Source organism: Erinaceus europaeus, chromosome 8 (genome assembly GCF_950295315.1).
Source record: "Erinaceus europaeus chromosome 8, mEriEur2.1, whole genome shotgun sequence".
NCBI classification, from domain to species: Eukaryota; Metazoa; Chordata; class Mammalia; order Eulipotyphla; family Erinaceidae; genus Erinaceus; species Erinaceus europaeus.
In genome coordinates, this window is record NC_080169.1 from 83,908,147 (window position 1) to 83,927,043 (window position 18,897).

At 36.4% G+C, this 18,897-nt stretch overlaps 1 protein-coding gene across 3 annotated transcripts in view; it reads left to right on the plus strand.

The window, feature by feature from the left end:
• Positions 1–18,897, plus strand: part of MDFIC (MyoD family inhibitor domain containing) — a 198,328-nt gene that overhangs the window by 116,090 nt on the left and 63,341 nt on the right. For 2 of the 3 annotated variants that reach the window (XM_060196468.1, XM_016185201.2), the window contains exon 5: positions 11,958–16,564. The exons of the other annotated variant lie outside the window; for it this stretch is intronic. In XM_060196468.1, the coding sequence (XP_060052451.1) occupies positions 11,958–12,205 (248 nt within the window). In that variant the 3' untranslated portion in view covers positions 12,206–16,564. Of the gene's footprint in view, positions 1–11,957; positions 16,565–18,897 lie in introns of those variants that run through there. 3 annotated transcript variants of the gene reach the window in all.

An 18,897-nucleotide genomic window follows, 5' to 3' on the forward strand; every position in this document is an offset into this window, starting at 1 on the left:
TGCATGGAAATATAATGTTTTGTGGGCCCTGCCAATGTTCTACCACATCTGCACCATATCCCAACACTTTGTTGCTCTCACAATTCTTCTTCTTCTTCTAGCGTTTGCCCTTCTTCCATAGCCAGTCAACAGCATCAGGTTGAGCCTGATGTAAAGTTTCGAGACCTCCATTGAATCTGGAGAGGTGGCAGTCATTGACTATGTGGGTCATAGTCTGTCTGTAGCCGCAGGGGCAGTTCGGGTCGTCTCTGGCTCCCCAGCGATGGAACATAGCCTTGCACCGGCCATGGTCTGTTCGATGGCGATTGAGGAGGGCCCAATCATAACGTGCTAAGTCAAAGCTGGGTTGATGCTTGCAGGGGTCTGTGATGAGGTGTTTGTTCTTTACCTCAGCTGACTGCCAACTCTGTTTCCAAGAGACTGGAACAGAGAAGTTCAGTGTAGGCATAGGGGACCAGATTGGGTGACGAGACGTCAAGCTTTGAACAGGGTGGGCGAAGAAATCCACGTATATTGGCAGGTCCGGTTGAGCGTAGACGTGGGAAATGAACTTAGATGATGCCGCATCCCGACAAATATCTGGCGGGGCGATGTTGCTAAGAACTGGCAGCCATGGAACCGGGGTGGAACGGATGGTTCCAGAAATTATCCTCATGGAGGAATATAATTTGGAATCGACCAAGTGGACATGGGGGCTACAGAACCATACTGGGGCACAGTATTCTGCAGTGGAATAGCATAATGCCAGAGAGGATGATCATAGTGTGGAAGCGCCCGCGCCCCATGAGGAGCTGGCTAGTCTTGCAATGATGTTATTCCTCGCGCCCACCTTTGCTGCAGTTTTTATGAGATATTCGTGAAATGACAGAGTGCGATCGAGAGTAACGCCAAGATAGACTGGCTGGGCTCTCACAATAATAATAATCAGTAACTAAAGATATCCTTAATTGAGAACTTTATGGTCATTGTCTCTGTTAATCCTCTCTTTAGCCCTCTGAGAAAAGAGTTCTGTGTCACATCTGTAATCTTAAAAAATGACTAGTATTAAAATAAACTATTGTAAATATTTATAACATTGATAATTTTTATCTTCTCCTTCTCTCTTCACATATACTAACTTTATATGTACTTGTTTTAAATAAATCCCCCTGCTAACTAACTGAGCTTTTATTCCTTTTCAGATTTTATATAAAGTTTCTGATCAGCAAAATGTGTTTAACTACAGATGCTGCCTTCTTAAACTTTGTACAGTGAGACTTTTTAGAGAAGACTACATGAATCCATGCTACAATGGAATCATAGTTAATAATTATCAGATCAAATGCATCTGAGGGCTTGGGATATTTAATGAGTCAACCACAGATCAGGAAACAGGATAAATGAATAAGAGAAGCTGAAAAATCAGTGCTAGCTGAAATAAATTATTAAAAACTGTACTACCTAAACAGCTATATAGTAAGTTAATTTAAAAAAAAAATTGAATGCAGTTTCCATAAGAGATGGGTGGATTCCAGAATTTAGAGATGTGGCAAATAAATTCTGGAGAACATCCTTTATGGGATATGGAATGGTGCCTCCCTCCCCAAGATGTTTTTTTGTCTTTCTGTCTTTCTTTACTCACTCCTTCCCTCTCTACCTTTCTGCCACCTCCTTTCCTTTCTTTCTGTATTTTTTTGCAATATATATATATACATGTGTATATATATATATATATATATATATATATATATATATATATATATATATCTTTAGTATAAAAATTAGCATGATCCCCTAGTTCTTGCATTTTTTGCACAGATTGAATCTGACCACAGGGACAATGATTCCCTGAGTGTAAACAGTGTATTTCCTTTCACACACAGATGGTAGAGCTTTCCAGGAATCTACTTATCAAGATATATGCTTTGTTTTTTTAATGTGATTTCTTATTGCTATCACACCTTATATACAAATGGCCTTATATACAAAAATAGTGAAATAACTGAACAGCAATTATCAAATATCTGGGTTCACATACTGGGTAAATGTCAGATGGCAAATAATAGAAACCATGTGATGAGCAATGGTGAGGGAAATGTTTTGAGTTTCTTGAGAATAATAATTGCAGATTACTGTTCCATTCCCCAAGTGCGGTCTTCCTTGTACTGCAGTGAAAACTATAGTTTCTCTCTCTCTCTCTCTCTCTGTTTTTTTTTTTTTTTTTTTTTTACCTCCTGACCTATTTCAGTCAGTTTTAGTCAGACTGTGCTCTGACTAAGGCACATGGCCATGTGGGGATAGCAGTGTGCCAGAGGGTTCTGTGTAGGAGGCTCTCTGCAGGCCAATTTATCCAGGCTGCAGGTCATACCGGGGCTGTAGGCCAGAATGCATTGAGTCCTCTGGCTTGGAGACCCGGAGCTGCTTGGAGCTGAGCTACTGTACTCTGTTAGTAAATATTTCCTGCCTCCACAAACTCTCGAGTTGGAGAACTCCTTGGAGATTTTTGTCTATTCCCTCACAGATGGATTTTCAGAGGCTAGATACTAATTTAGCCATCTTGACTTTGAATCAAGATTAGCCAAGCCTATGTCTAGCCTACTATTTTAGTTTGTATTGAGTAACAGTCACTGTAAAACAGTATCTAGGAAGAGAACTGTGTCCATCCAATTGGAATTTCTCTAAACAATGAGTCTTTGGTGCCTTAGCTGAATGTGAATCAAAAATACCAAATGGGCTGTCTGTACTTAGGATGTAAAACTACAGTCAGATTTGACTAAAGACAATATCCTAAATTAATGATTATACAGCACTGACTGTTAGTGTTCTAATTCCTATTGTAACTAGGCAAGTGTCTGTTTAAAATGGTAATTGGCCTGTTTAAAATTATCATATCCATTTCTCATTGTATAGCTATGTAATGAGGACCTGGTTAAAAATGTACTTAAGGGGTTGGAGAGCTGCACAGCACCAGTTCGCCTTATCTACATCACTGAGGCTCCTCTAGTTCTGGGTTCAATTCCCAGAACCATTTTATACTAGAACTGAGCTCTAATTTATCTTTTTCTCCTCTCTTTCTCCTCTTTCACCCCCCTTCCTCTGTCAAGTAAATAACTATTTTTTTTTGAAAAGGAAGTGTTCATTAGAGATTAATCAAGATAAAATACATATGAATAGTCTTCACTTGCTCAAAAATGGGTTGTGGCTTATTCTTAGAATTCACTGTTCTTTGCCCTTCCCTGTACTCTGCTATTCAGTGTCTTTGTTCCAAGAAATTCAAAACACCTGTCATACCACATCTTACAAGAAGGAAACGAAATAAATAAGAGTCTTATTCAGAACAGTCATGTGTTTATCATGCAAATAATTTTCTTATGGCTTTTAATTGGGATTGTTTTTGCTATAAGTAAGTAATGGCTTTCCTCATATTTTCATAATATATTTATGGCCACAAATCATCAAACAAATTAATTTGAGATAATTTCATTGCTTAAGTATCTTTTTCTAAGTCATTCCTCAGTTTCATCTAAACAGAATAAAAGTGTTTGGATGAGTTGTAGATATTTTCATCAGTCACCTAAGGTGCCAGTTAAATATGTCTCAGTTGTTACCATCATTATAATGAGAAGCTATAAAGTACTCCAAATGTGCCAGCTGTGTGGGTTTAACACAGATGACCTTACATAGGATACAAAGATTTAGTTTGGATTTCTGTCTGCAGTGATTCCAACGTTTTGTTTAATCAAATGTTGTACTGAGTACTTCCCTTTTGCTTTCTTTTTTTTTTTTTTTTTTTAGCTACATGGCTTCTGGTATGTTCATTTGTTTTTCCAAATTTCCTGTAGCTGACAGTCCTGTGCTGAGTTCTCCTCTTCAAAGTACACTGAAGAGTACAATTCTACCTTGGCCCATTTTTTGGGACCAGCATTCTTCACAAAGCCTAGTTGACTTCACAAAGGTTACACACATTTGGCACATATAACTGAATAGAGCCCTAAAAACTAAAACCCTCAAGATCAGAGGGAAGAAGAATTACTTTTCACAAAGAACTAGTTGTATGCAGAGGATTTATCTTTTTAAATATTTCTTTATCAAGTCTTCATAGTTTGATAATTCTTATAATCCTCTGCTTCAAACATCATAACTTTTTTGTGATTCTTGATTCTCCTAGGGAATATTATGGATAAAAAATAAAGAAACTATTTCCTCTTATTTCATTTTAACCTTTTATGTACCACCACCCCCAATCAAAATGAAACAATTCCATATAGGACACAACTTTTCAGAACTTTTTTTGTCAAAGAAAAAGAACATAAGCTTAAATTCATTTGATAGACTTTAGGGATGCATTTATGTTTGCTTCTCTCCAGTTCATTTACAAACGTGGCTCTGATATGAAGTACAGACAAAAAGTATTCCTGGTAGATGCTCTATAAATGTACCTTTCTTAATATCACTTTAATCTCTAAGTGTGTTTTGGTTTGTGGCTGCTTTGGATAGCAGTTAATGGATTTGTCTTTTCAGAATACTAAAACAAAAAATTAAGTGAATTTTGTAGATTCAGTACTTTAAGAGGACACTCATTTTTTTAAAGTAAGAGTTAATATTTACATAATGAGTTTGTTCTTTTAAGATTTCTGTCATTATCATACTTTTGTCACTAGAGTTCTTGTGTAATATCTATATTGCTCTTGTTCATATAACTATAACTATGAACCTTAACATTTATGTTTCAGATTGACAGATTTGTTTCTTTTGATTGAGACCTTATCTCTTTCTAGGTTGCCTACTTCTTTATAAATTGTTATCTATGACCACCTGTGGTCAGTAGTTTTGTATTCTTTTTATTTTATTTTATTTTAATATTTATTTATTCCTTTTTGTTGCCCTTGTTGTTTTATTGTTGTGGTTATTATTATTGTTGCTGCTGCTGTTGTTGTTGGATAGGACAGAGAGAAATGGAGAGTGGATGGGAAGACAGAGAAGAGGAGAGAAAGATAGACACCTGCAGACCTGCTTCACTGCCTGTGAAGCGACTCCCCTGCAGGTAGTGAGCCAGGGCTCGAACCAGTATCCTCATGCCAGTCCATGTGCTTTGTGCCAAGTGCGCTTAACCCGCTGCACTACTGCCTGACTCCCGTTTGCCTACTTCTTATGTGTAGTTTAGAAGTATTACAATTAGTGTACCAGTTCTATAATAAACATTGTTCTCACTAAAGGCTAATTACTTGCTTACTATCAACTCTTCATGAAAGCTGAACTTCATCTTTAAAAGGGAAAAAGAACATGAGTCAAGTCTGGCAGGAGATTAGTAATTAACAAAATAAGTCAGCTGAAAATTTGGAATCAAATGTTAGAAGAAATTGGACCTATGTGTAAATAGCTATGCTGTAAACCATTAAACTCTCAGTAAAATTATTTTTTAAAGGGATCCATCTTTGGAAAGGCAGCATAATATGCTGAGTTAGAACATAAGCTCTAGAGGCAAATGACAAAGAACTAATTCTGATTTTGCTACTTACTGCTCCTATTACTTTGAGCAATATCTTAAGTGTTTCTTAAGTTAGGTTCTGCCTTGATAAAATAGAGATAATACCCATGCTTTTTCTTCTTCTCCTTCTTCTTCTTCTCCTTCTCCTTCTCCTCCTTTCCCTTCTCCTCCTCCTCCTCCTCCTCCTTCTTCTTCTTCTCTTCTTATCCTCCTCCTCCTTCTTCTCCTTTTCCTCCTTCTCCTTTGCCGTCTCCTCCTCCTCCTCCTTCTCCTCCTCCTTCTTCTTCTTTGTAACAAAGCTGTTTAATGAATAGCATTTTCTTGTGGCATCATACTGCTTCTTACATATAGCAACAGAATTAAATATTTGTACTTAAATAAAATATTTGTACTTTAAAAATAAAATATTTGTATTTAAATTAAATATTTGTTTTTAAAAAAGAATCTTTTAAATTGAATAATGAAGGTATCTCTTTTATTATAACACATCTTTATTTTGAAAAAAGAAACTGAATATTTTTCTTTTTTAATCTTTATATTACAGAATTACATGTAGACAGGGGTTTGAATCCACACCATTCACACCACCAGAGTTCTGTATCTTCAGTCTCCCCACTGCAATCCACCACAGTTTCCCTAGAGTGGGGTATGGGCCAACCATCTTCTCTACAACTATCTGTTCATATTTATACATAGTTGCCCCCTCTTTTTTATTATTCAATCCTCTCTTCCCCTTTAAACCACTCATAACATCATTTGTAACATATGTACCTCTCCTTTTCCTTTTTTCTTTCTGGGTGCTGTTGGAGCTGGAGTGCAGAGTCTTCTTTTTTTTTTTTTTTCCTCCAGGGTTATTGCTGGGCTCAGTACCTGCACCATGAATCCACCATTTTCCCCCCTTTATGTTGCCCCTGTTGTTGCATCCTCATTGTGGTTATTATTATTGCCATTGTTGATGTTGTTCGTTGTCGGATAGGACAGAGAGAAATGGAGAGAGGAGGGGAAAACAGAGAGGGGAGAGAAAGATAGACACCTACAGACCTGCTGCACCACCTGTGAAGCAACTTCTCTGTAGGTGGGGAGCCGGGGGCTCGAACTGGGATCCTTAAGCTGGGAATATGAATCAGAGTTGTTTATGGGGAGCAGAAGGTAGGAGTTCTGGCTTCTGTAGCTGCTTCTCCACTGAGCATGGGCATTGACAAGACTCTTTATGCTTTGTGATACAGAGTAAAATTGAGAGGGGAAAAGGGAGATCGAAAGGGAGAGGGGAGAAACACCTGTAGCACGTCTTCACTAGCATGGAGTTTCCCCTGGCAGGTGGGGATAGGGACTGGGACCCAAGTCTTTGCACACTATAATGTATACTCTCTACCAGGTGCACTACCATCAGTCCCAAAGTCCCAAAACACTAACACTTTGTTTCATTCTGCTGTCAATTTTGCCACTTCACTTTCTCAGTCATTAATCTGCTATCTCCAGCTAAGAGTTCATAGTTTAGAACCAATTTTAAAGAATAAATAAGCATGAAATGTCCAACAAGCCTGAAAATATCTCCTAACTTACTGGTAAAAAAACGAATGCTAAGTAAGATTACTAGTAAATGCTATATCACATCAGCATATATGAAGTGAATAGTATTTCAAAGGCCTGCCACTCTCATAGACTATGTAATGGTGCTTATGCAAGCCCCGTGTAAAAAAAAACATAAAGGTTAAGATTTTAGAGAAAGATTATCATTCAGTGAGAAAAAAAAATGTGTTTAGGAAGGGACCAAAGGAAGCTTCAAAAGATACAGTCCTCTTCTTCAGATACTGGGTGAAATGATCATTATTTTCACTTTAAATTGATACATCTATTAGATATAGTTCTATGTATGATGTATGTCTTGACTTATCTTAAAGAATCTAAGCATTCAATAACTATTTTTACGGTTGTGGGAACATTCAGTTATGTGGAAGTGTACATTGTCACATCAAAAATCCTGTAAATCAGTATTTCCTCATAAAGTATATTGTAATAAAAATCATTTAATTAAATGATCTTTATTGTCATGTTAGGTTTTTCATATATCCCTCCTCTTATATTTGATATTTAAGTATCCCCTAATTGAATATAATACTAGAATCTTAATGGAATATTCATTGAAATAGTTAACTTAGATATTTTTGAAAGTGCATTTAATAGAAATGGCTACTATATAAACAGTATTTTCTTTTTTGCTTCCAGGGTTATTGCTGGAGCTCAATGCCAGCACCACAATCCACTGCTTCTGGAGACCATTTTTTATTTTTTTAATTGGATAATACAGAGAGAAATTGAGAGTGGAAGGGAAGATAAAGGGGGAGAAAAAGATAGACACTTGCAGACCTGCTTCACCACTTGTGAAGTGACCCTTTCTGCAGGTGGGGAGCAGGGGGCTGAAACTGGGATCCTTGCTTGGGTCCTTGTGCTTTGTACTATGTATGCTTAGCCCAGTGCACTACTACTACCCGGCCCCTAACACCATTTTATTAATAATAATCTTAGACCTGTACATTTCTTTATGTATAAATAATGGTGTTAAAATCCAGAAAAGGCTTAACTTGTAAGATGCAGTAAGGCAAATACTTGGATAAATATATACATAAGGAAAGAGAGATAGAGATAGATAGAGAGAGAGAGAGAGAGAGAGAGAAGGAAACCATTCTAAGAAATTCTAGAAATCAGAATTTCCCAAGGCCATACTTGGGTTCATCTGATTGAGATTAGATTCTGATGATAAATACTGCTAATAACATTAAAGAGATATGGAGATAAACCTGGACACTCCTACAGCATTGATAATTTTCCAATTGTTCCATAGACTATTGCATATGAAAGTGGACTTGGGAATAGGGCGGTAGCGCAATGGGTTATGTGCATGTGGCACAAAGCACAAGGACTGGCATAAGGATGCTGGTTCAAGCTCCTGGCTTCCCACCTGCAGGGGAATTTCTCCACAGGCAGTGAAACAGGTCTGCAGGTGTCTGTCTTTCTCTCACCCTCTCTGTCTTCCCCTCCTCTCTCCGTTTCTCTGTATCCTCTGTAACAATGACGACATCAACACTACAACAATAATAACTACAACAGTAATAAAAAAAAAAACAAGGACAACAAAAGGGAAAATAAATATTTTTTAAAAAGTAGACTTGACACTGAAAAAAAATGAAAAGGAAGATGGGTGTAGTCTTTTAATATTTGATTCTACAAACAAGGAGTTTCCTGCTGGAGATCTTTTCAGATATTGATGTGACATGTAAATATGACTAAATGTGTGTTTGTGTATACATATGTATGAAGCATTTTCTTCTTTTACATTGTTACTTTTGTTTTGTTTTGTTTTTCTCTTTTTTTAAATGGCCACCTGAACAATCATTGGGCCTCCTGGCTTGTACAATGAGTTCAGCACTCCCAGTGACCATTTCCTATTTTGCTTTAATTTTTCCCCTTTTATTTGATAGGACAGAAAGAGGTTGAGAAAGGGTAAGTGGAAATAGAGAGAAAGAGAAATACCTGCAACTCTGTTTCACCACTCATGAAGCTTCCCCTTGTAAGTGGGGAGGGAGCCTGTTGAACCTGAATCGTTATGCATGGTAACATCATGTGTGCTCTCCCTGGTGCACCTCTACCAGTCCTTTCTTTTACATTGTTAGACTCTAGAAAGCCAAAGACTACAGAGAAGTGGGTGTTCAGGAAGTTTAAGTGATCATGATGCAGTAGTTAGGGAGAATTCTATAACACAGAAAGACTATCCTAGGTAACTCAGTGTTTGCTTTTCTTACCTGTGGCATTTGTAAAAATGATGCTACAGATAATCTGTCAGTTGACATCCAAATTACATAAATTGTATGGAACTATATATAGAGAATATCTTAAAATCTTCCCTATGATAGCAGGACAGTCAAAAGAATAATGTTCTCTTTTTTTCTTTTTTTTTTTTTAAAGATTTTATTTATTTATGAGAAAGATAGGAGGAGAGAGAAAGAACCAGACATCACTCTGTCACATGTGCTGCTGGGGATCAAACTCGGAACCTCAAGCTTTACCACTGTACCACCTCCTGGACCACATGTTGTTTTTTTCATTTATGATAATTGCACAGTTGCTAAGACTCCATTAAAGTCATTTGGTGTTATAGCCAAATACAGAAACACAAAGGGCAAGTATCTGTGGACTGGTGTAGAGATTTTTTTTAAATTAATTATTTATTTATTTATTTTAATTTAATTTATTTATTCCCTTTTGTTGCCTTGTTGTTTTATTGTTGTAGTTATTATTGTTGTTGTCGTTGTTGGATAGGACAGAGAGAAATGGAGAGAGGAGGGGAAGACAGAGAGGAGGAGAGAAAGATAGACACCTGCAGACCTGCTTCACCGCCTGTGAAGCGACTCCCCTGCAGGTGGGGAGCCGGGGTTCGAACCGGGATCCTTATGCCGGTCCTTGTGCTTTGCGCCACCTGCGCTTAACCCACTGCACTATAGCCCGACTCCCTGGTGTAGAGATTTTTAAAAAATAATTTTTATTAGTGATTTAATAATCATTAATAAGATTGTAGGATATGAGGGGTATAATTCCATACAATTCCCACCACCAAAGTTCCATATACCAACTTCTCCACCAGAGATTTCCCTTTTCTTTATCCCTCTGGGACTATAGATCAAAGACCTTTATGTGGTGCAGAAGGTGGGAGGTCTGACTTCTATAATTGCTTCTCCTCTGGACATGACCATTGACAGGTTGATCGATATCCCCAGCTTGTTTCTCTCTTTCCCTAGTGGTGTAGGGTTCTGGGAAGGTGGGGATCCAGATCACATTAGTATGATTGTCTGCCCATTAGTGAGGGAAGTCAGGTTGGCGTCATGGAAGCATCTGTAACTTGGTGGCTGAAAAGCAGTAAGTTATAAAGCAGAACATATTTGTTTAATAACCAGGATCCTAAAGGTAAAAGTATAGCAGATGAAATTTGGGTCTTCTTGTTGGGAGGAGCTAAGAAGTCTAGGTATATTCCAAGGGGCCCATGACTTTACTAATATTTGACTAGCTATTCAGGTGGGCTAAGAGTATTGACTGAGAAGATGGTGTCAGAGTTGAGGATAAGACTAGAAGCTCCCAAATATAGGGAAATTATATAAATGCCATTAACTGTAAGCCCCATAGATCTGACCTCAGGCCCATGTCTATTCATATTTAGCACAGGAGCATCTGTAACCTCTGCATCCCTGCCTTGTACAAAATCCAAAACAAAATAAAAATAGTCCTCAACTTAACAAAGAAAAATTGGGACAGTTGTCATGTAACAGTTAAGTGTGTGTGTGTGTGTGTGTGTGTACTTACTATGATTCCCCAGATAGAGGGGTTTACTCCTTTCACTTACCCAATTTTTTAAGGAAAGAGGTTTATAATGTGGCGTACTAAATGTATTGGATTGTAATCTGCTTTTTCACCTTTTTTATGTCAGTCTGGTAAACTTTGTCTGGAGAAGCATCATTAGAGTTTTCTCAGGAAAAGGAAATTTAGAGCACTTTGCCACACAGGAAGTGGGAAAGCAAACTTACTATATCATTATTCACATTTGCTGAGGTACAAATTCTCTTCTAGAAATAGTTAGAACTGTTCTAGAAAGTATGTTGGGACCCAATCAAAGCCTTACTGCTTCTCTTTAAATCTTGTGAAATCAGAATAATTTGATATCATGAAAGTGAATCCATTTTATTAGAATGTAAAATATGTTTATTCCAGTTTTGTGGAATCCAACTTAACTGATGAATCAATTATTACTAATAAGGTATGCATCATATTTTGTTGTTTTCCAGTTTTGGAACAAGTAGGTAACACTACTGAATGATATTTCTGTATTTGAAAGACTTAATATCATTGATCATTTAAGCCCAATTTTATACTAGAGAGCAATAAGATACAAGGAGAATTGCTAAGAGACATAGAAAAATAGAACTGCAGGGGAGGGGATCGGGCGGCCCCGCATCGGGTTAAGTACAGAAGACACATAAGGTTCCCTGTTCGAGCTGTGAAGCAGGTCTGCAGGTGTCTATCTTTCTCTCCCCATCTCTATTTTCACCTCTTCTCTCCATTTCTCTCTGTCCTATCCAACAATTATCACATCAATAACAACAATAATAATGACTACAACAACAATAAAAACAAAGGCAACAAAAGAGGGGAAAAGCAAACTAAAAAAATAAATAAGAAAAATAGAACTTGGAACTGTTACACTGTGTGTAAGAATAATTAAGTAACACACACATCCATTTTTTCTTTAACACAATGTCTACTACCCTACAGATCACACATCTAGGATTTAGCTTGTTTCTTTTTGAGGTTCCAGAATATTAAGTATGCATGTCTTTTGGTTCTGAATTGTTTTGATCAATTCTTATTAAGTCTTCTCATTATTTATGTTATATTGTGTTTCTTCTTTTTCTCAACTATGTGGACTCCTCCAACTACAATGAAGACTGTTGTGTCCACTGTATCCTGGCCTGCTTGTTCTGTGAATTTCTGACCCTCTGCAATATTGTACTGGGACAAGCTTCATGTGGCATCTGCACGTCAGAAGCCTGCTGCTGTTGCTGTGGAGATGAAATGGGGGATGACTGTAATTGCCCTTGTGACATGGATTGTGGCATCATGGATGCCTGTTGTGAATCATCAGACTGTTTGGAAATCTGTATGGAATGCTGTGGAATATGTTTTCCTTCATAAATATTTATCTTTTGTGTGTGTTAAAACTGGAGAGTTTTAAAATCTGTCTTTTACAATGGAAAGAAAATCACATGGTAAGATTCTCATGAAACAACACAATACTTGCACTGTTAACTCATTATTTTAAGTAATCCCTAAAAGCCTTTTTTCTGTACTATACATGGTTAAATATGTGAAATTTTACCTATTTTTGAATTTGTACTTGGTTGCAATCTTTGAGGAATATTTTGACAAAAACTATCTCCTTTTTAAATATGTATTTCTCATTCTTTTAATCATTTTCAAAGTCTTATTTCTCAAAATATATTATTTCTTAATGGGTATTTCAGCCAATTTATTTTGATGTTTTTGTATTAACAGCTAAAAGCAAGTAAGCATCTTTTTGTTAAAGTATGTTCAGGAAAGCTAGCCCACACACTAGGTAAGCACCCACAATGTATCATCTCTGTGCTGTATTCTCTACTCTCTGTGCTTGTTCAATAGTGAGTGGCATATCCTGTATAACCTCTTTCTGAGATGCATGGGTGAATGTTAATCAGTTCCCACTCATACAACCAGAGGAGTATGTAGTTTAGTAGTTTAGTAGAGGAGAGATCTGTAAAGATTGAACCATTCCACAAGACATACTGAAGATTAAGGGAGAGCTTAAAAGGTGAAAGGAACACACACACACACACACACACACACACACACACACACACACACACACACAAACACACAAACACACACACACACCAACAACTAATGATAGCTTGGATTTTCCAAAGACTTTAAGACTGTGGCATTTGAGGAGGCCTCTTAAGATGGGTGACTCATTTGATGTATGACTGAATTATTTAGATTTAGGACAAAGTTTTAAGTAAACAGCCTAAACTATGTGTGTCCTTAAGCAGTTTAAAAATGCTATAAATATGTATTTTTCTTCAGTTGTAGAAATAAAAAAATTGTTTTAACTATAACATTTAATTCTTACATTCATATACATGAAATATTTTATTATTTTATTTTGTAAAGAATGTGGAATACCTTTGACAAATTATCTTTAAATTAGAATTTTCAATTCATGGGGAGAGGATATGAACAGAATATTCACTACAGAAGACATACAAAAGGCCAACAGACATATGAAAAGTTGCTCCAAGTCACTCATTGTCAGAGAAATGCAAAAAGACAACAATGAGATGCTACCTCACCCCCGTGAGAATGTCATACATCATAGACAGCAGCAACAACAAATGCTGGAGAGTTTGTGGGGACAGAAGTTGAGAAAAAAGAACAGAAAGGGAAATGTAGAGCAGAATTTGACTGAAGTTGGAGTATTGCACCAAAGTAAAAAATCTCTGAGGGGGGTCATGGGGGGTAGGGGTGGGAAAGGATAGATTTTCAGCTCCACTGTGGGGAGTGGGGAGGGGAAAGAACACAGACCTTTAGTGGCAGGAATGGTGTTAATATATTCTTCTATTAATCTATAGCCTTATAAATCACTATTCAATCAATATGAGAGGGGAAAAATAGAATGTCTTGAGCTTCTTAATGCATAGACTTCAGTTCTGAGTATATATTCCTTCAGTCTAAGCACTTAAGGTTTCAAATGAGTAAACTGATAGAATTTTAACATTGGGCTTAAATTGTTAATACATTTCTAATAATATCGCCTATAATCTTAGACCAAGGAGACCAGAAGTAACCAGCCTTGTCAGTATATAAAATATAGTTATTTGTAAATAGTATTAAATGACACAAATTATGATAAGGTTTTAAATAGTACAGTAATTCTTAACCATGGGATTTTCAAAGTAAATCAAGTTCCCAAATAACTTGATTATAATAATTAGCTATTGCCTTCTTAAACCTAAGTCATCCAGGAAACTTCCTCATTCTCTATAAGCCCATATTTCTCCCAGTCCTGGAACCTATGGGGTTTTGATCAGTTTCCTTCATGCTTTGATTGATTGATTCTTACTACTTGATACCGCATCTGCTGACCTCCACCAAATTAATACAACCAGTGCCATCTCGACATATTCCACTTCGGACTGTGTCCAGAGATGCCATGTGTGGGATATCAACCCTCTAGCCTCAATACTAGGGTGAGACCTTTCCAAGCTCATAGGACTCCTTAGTTCCATTTCTGCTGGCACACTTCCTAACAAGGTTACAGAACCTAGATATAGACCAGGACCCATGAGATAGCTCAAATGTGCACATGTATCCATAAGTTGGGGGAAGATATATACCTTAAAGTGTGCAATAGTCTACAGTGACTCAATAAGAGTAGCAAGCAGAAAGACCTAAAAAAAAAAAAAAAGACACAATAAAGTACTTACTCACATACTTTCTGCTTAGACCTAGATACCTTCCTCACCTACTCTCTATTTCACTTTCCTCAATCACACTTAAGTCCAACTGTGTCAGGTAAACTAAGGACTACAAAAGCTGGATAAGGGCAAGAGAACAGCACAATTTAATAATGGCCCTTTTGGTCACTACTAAGCCACCCCATTATCTGCGACCCTTGTCAGGGAATCCTTTGATTCCCATATAGATATGATGGGCTTAGACCTCTAACAGATCCTTCTTTCCACCATCACTGGTCATCTTAATAGAACAACACCATAAACCCTCTTGTGGGCCTGTACAGGACATCACCCTCAATATAGAACAACAGTGGTAGAAACTGCCCCACTCTCCAAAGCGAGACTGAGTCAACACACTCTGCCACTCAACGAAGACTGGTCCTGAAATGAGTACAGCTAGAATGTTCCTAGCTAGGAACATGGAATGTGATCTCAGACTGACAGGGATGAAGAGGTTACAGAGGCTCCTGTGCTAAATATGAATAGACATGGGCCCCAAATCACATCTATAGAGCTTACAGTTAATAGTATTTATATGCTATTCACATATTTGGGAGCTTCTATATGCCTTTATCCAGCTTTCTAGGGCTATTCTCAACTCTGCCACCATCTTCCCAGTCAAAATTTCTAGCCCACCTGCATGTAAGATGTTGGGCTCAGTCAAAAATTAGTAATGTCATGGGCCCCTTGGAATATATCCAAAATAGAATTCCTAGCTCCTTCTAACACGATGACCCCAAATTTCAGTTGCTATATTTTACCTTTAGCATCGTGATTATTAAGCAAATTTTTCTGCTTTATACCTTAATGCTTTACAACCACCAAATTGAAGATTTTTCCATGATACCAGCCTGACTTCCCTAGGCAGACAACCTCACCAATGTACTCTAGAATCCCACCTTCCCAGAGGTAGAAAGATAGAAACAAGACAGGGGTATGGATAGACCTGTCAATGACTGTATCCAGCAAAGAAGCAATTACAGAAGCCAGACATCCCACCTTCTGTACCCCATAAACATATTTGGTCCATAATCCCAGAGGGATAAAGAATAGGGAAACCTCTGATGGAGAGGATGGGATATGAAACTCTGGTGGTAGGAACTCTGTGAATTGTACCCGTCTTATCCCACAATCTTGTCAATTACTACTAAATCACTAATAAAATTTTATTAATAAAAGGAATTTTCAGTTCAGTTCCCAATACTCTGATTTTGACATATTTGAATGACTTCCTTTGGGAAAGGAAGGGAAGTTGGGTTGGTCTCTAACTAGCATTATAAGTAGTCTTAAGTGAAGCATATTCTCTTCAATGAATTAGGAATTTTGACATCTACTATTGTGAATGAATCTGTTGAATTAAACTGAGTTAAAATTAAACTATTTATATAGTTATTAAGACAAGGATATTGTATAGCACAGATTAAAAGAGAGCATAATTTTGTGCTATATACTAAGTTTGATTTCCCCCAAATTTTTATTTTGTTTGATTAAATGTAATTACTCATAGAAATCTTAAGAGTATCATTTTGGATTTATAATTACCTCAGTTCTTCCAGTTGAATGGCAACTTGATTGTAAAAAAAAAAAAAAAAAGCATGTTTTTGAAAAAAAAAAACCTGAAAATGTGCTTTTAAAAGAGAGATTTAAAATTAAAACCTGGAGATGTGACCTACAACTTTGCCTATGGGATGAACACAAGTTGTTTCTACTGTCATCATCACATAAAGAACTTAGATGAAAAACAAATGCTTAAATTTGCCATTTAATGCTGTTAGTATACACAAACACACCTTAAAATTGTGTCATTTAAATAGAATTTTAGAGGATGATTATATTTCTCTTTATTGTGTAAAGAACATCTTTTTTGTCATATCAAATATAAAAATGCCTTTGTACTACTTTATAGTAACTAGAATATGAATATTTATATATACCAAAACATATTTATATGCTATGGTTTCAAGTATCATCTGCATATTGAAATAAAAATCCATCTCATTTCCTGGAATTTATTTTTTTTAAGGATTGATGTTCTTTTTTTTTCCCCCCACTTTGTTGCCCTTGTTGCTGCCTTTGACATTATTGTTATTGTTGCCACTGATGTTGTTGTTGCTGGACAGGACAGAGAGAAATTGAGTGAGGAGGGGAAGACAGAAGGGGGAGAAAAAGGTAGACACCTACATACTTGCTTCATCACTTGTGAAGCGACCTCCCTGCAGGTAGGCAGCAGGGGGCTCAAACCAGGATCTTTAAGCCAGTCCTTGTGCGTTGTGCCATGTGCACTTTTCCCGCTGCTCTACCACCCGACCCTGGGAGTTGTTAAAATACTGTTTTATCCTGCAAATTTTTCAGCCTAAAAATGTGTGAAAATATGAACAATTTAAAGTGTTTTTTCTATAACATTAACTGATACCATATTTTTTTCATATTTATAGCCACAACAGTTTTCCTATATTGTCTATTCTGCAATCATTCCACTAATTACCTTGCATAATTTTAAAAGTTAAATGAAAAAATATAGACAAATGTGAAAATAGTCTCTACGGTTTAGTATTTCTTTTTATTAATGTTTTTCTTTAATGGTCAGTCATTAAATAGTAAGAAATTTGATCTTTTTAAATATGTAAACAAATATTTTTAAACTATGTTTCTTATCTTTAATATATTATTTTGAAATTTTGAAAAATAAATTCTTAATTGTGCTTTATCTTATTTTTATATCTAATTAACATGTTGATTAAAATTTGAACAAACACAGCTATAACTTAAAACCTCAAACTTTTCTTTATTTTACTTTGTTTCCTGAAAACTTTCTAGTTTCCTTATGCAAATCACTCAATCTTTTACAAGGAACTATGGAAGCTATAGACTACACTATAATATACTCTGCAAATTATAGTTGACATGATTTCAGAATCATACTTTTCAAAAATTCACAATAAGTCAAAAGGCACATTTTGTGTATATTTTAGCAAATAATTTTCCTTTATTATTAATTATTCCTCAATTTTTAAAAATAAGTGAATTTTTAAAATATATGCTGACATATACACCACAGAGCTGTGAAATTGGATACATGCGTTAAGAATTTCACTGTAAAATAAATCATAAGTATTTCTATAGGGAATGCTTATGGATTGAGTGACATAATTTTTAGTTATATAATTTTTATTTAAAAATGGAAATATTGATAAGACTATAAGAGTGGTACATTTCCACATAATTCCCACCACCAGTCCATATCCCATCCCCTCCCCTGATACCTTTCCTATTCTTTATCCCTTTGGGAGTATGGACCCAGGTTAATTATGGGGTGCAGAAGGTGGAAGGTCTGGTTTCTTTAATTGCTTCCCTGTTGAACATGGTCATTGGCAGGTGGAGCCATACTCACTGCCTGCCTCTTTCTTTCCCTAGTCAGGCAGGGATCTGGGCAGGTGAGGCTCCAGGACACATTGGTGGTGGGGTCCCGGCGCATCATGGTAGCATCTGGAACCTGGTAGCTGAAAATAGTTAAGATACAAAGCAGAACAAATTGTTGACTAATCATGAACCCAAAGGCAAGAATATTGCAGATGAAGATCTGGGGTTTCCATTTTGGAAAAATGTATATTCCAAGGGACCCATGATTCTACCAGTTATTGCCTGAGCCTGACTTCTAATATGAAGGTAGACCCAGGTTATTGTCTAGGGAGATAGTGTCATAGTTGGTAAAAGGTCTAGAAAGCTGGATCTGGGAAGATCCCAATATGGGAAAAGTGTATGAATATTGTTAACTGTAAGCCCCATCAGTTACGGTTAGCTCTGGACCCATGTTCAGCACAGGGGGCTATGGAGTGACATAATTTTTAACTAGTCACAAATATATTAAATATTTAATGAAAACTAAATTATTATCACTTTATCAAGACTTTGCACAGTTTCAAAGCATGGTTTTGAAATGTTTAAGGATATTTTATTTGTGTATTTTAATGTATTTTTTAATTTTATTTAAGAAAGGATTAATTAACAAAACCATAAGGTAGGAGGTTTAATGTATTTTTTAAAAATTATTTTGTTATTTATTAGAGACAGCCAGAAATTGTGAAGGAAGGAGGTACTTTTGTATTTTTACAGTATATCAACTGTACCAATTTTCCTCATCTGAAGTAAGAGTTTCTCTGAACAGTTTAAGGAGTAACCAAGACAACATTTATGTAAGAACTTTCCATTCTTTATACACACAAACTCTATCATTGTCCAAGATTCTAATGTTATAAATGTCAGATGGCACTGTATAGTCTGGAGTCTCTGTGGCTTGCCTTCTTGAATTTTGGCTTAAATGTTTAGATTCTTTCA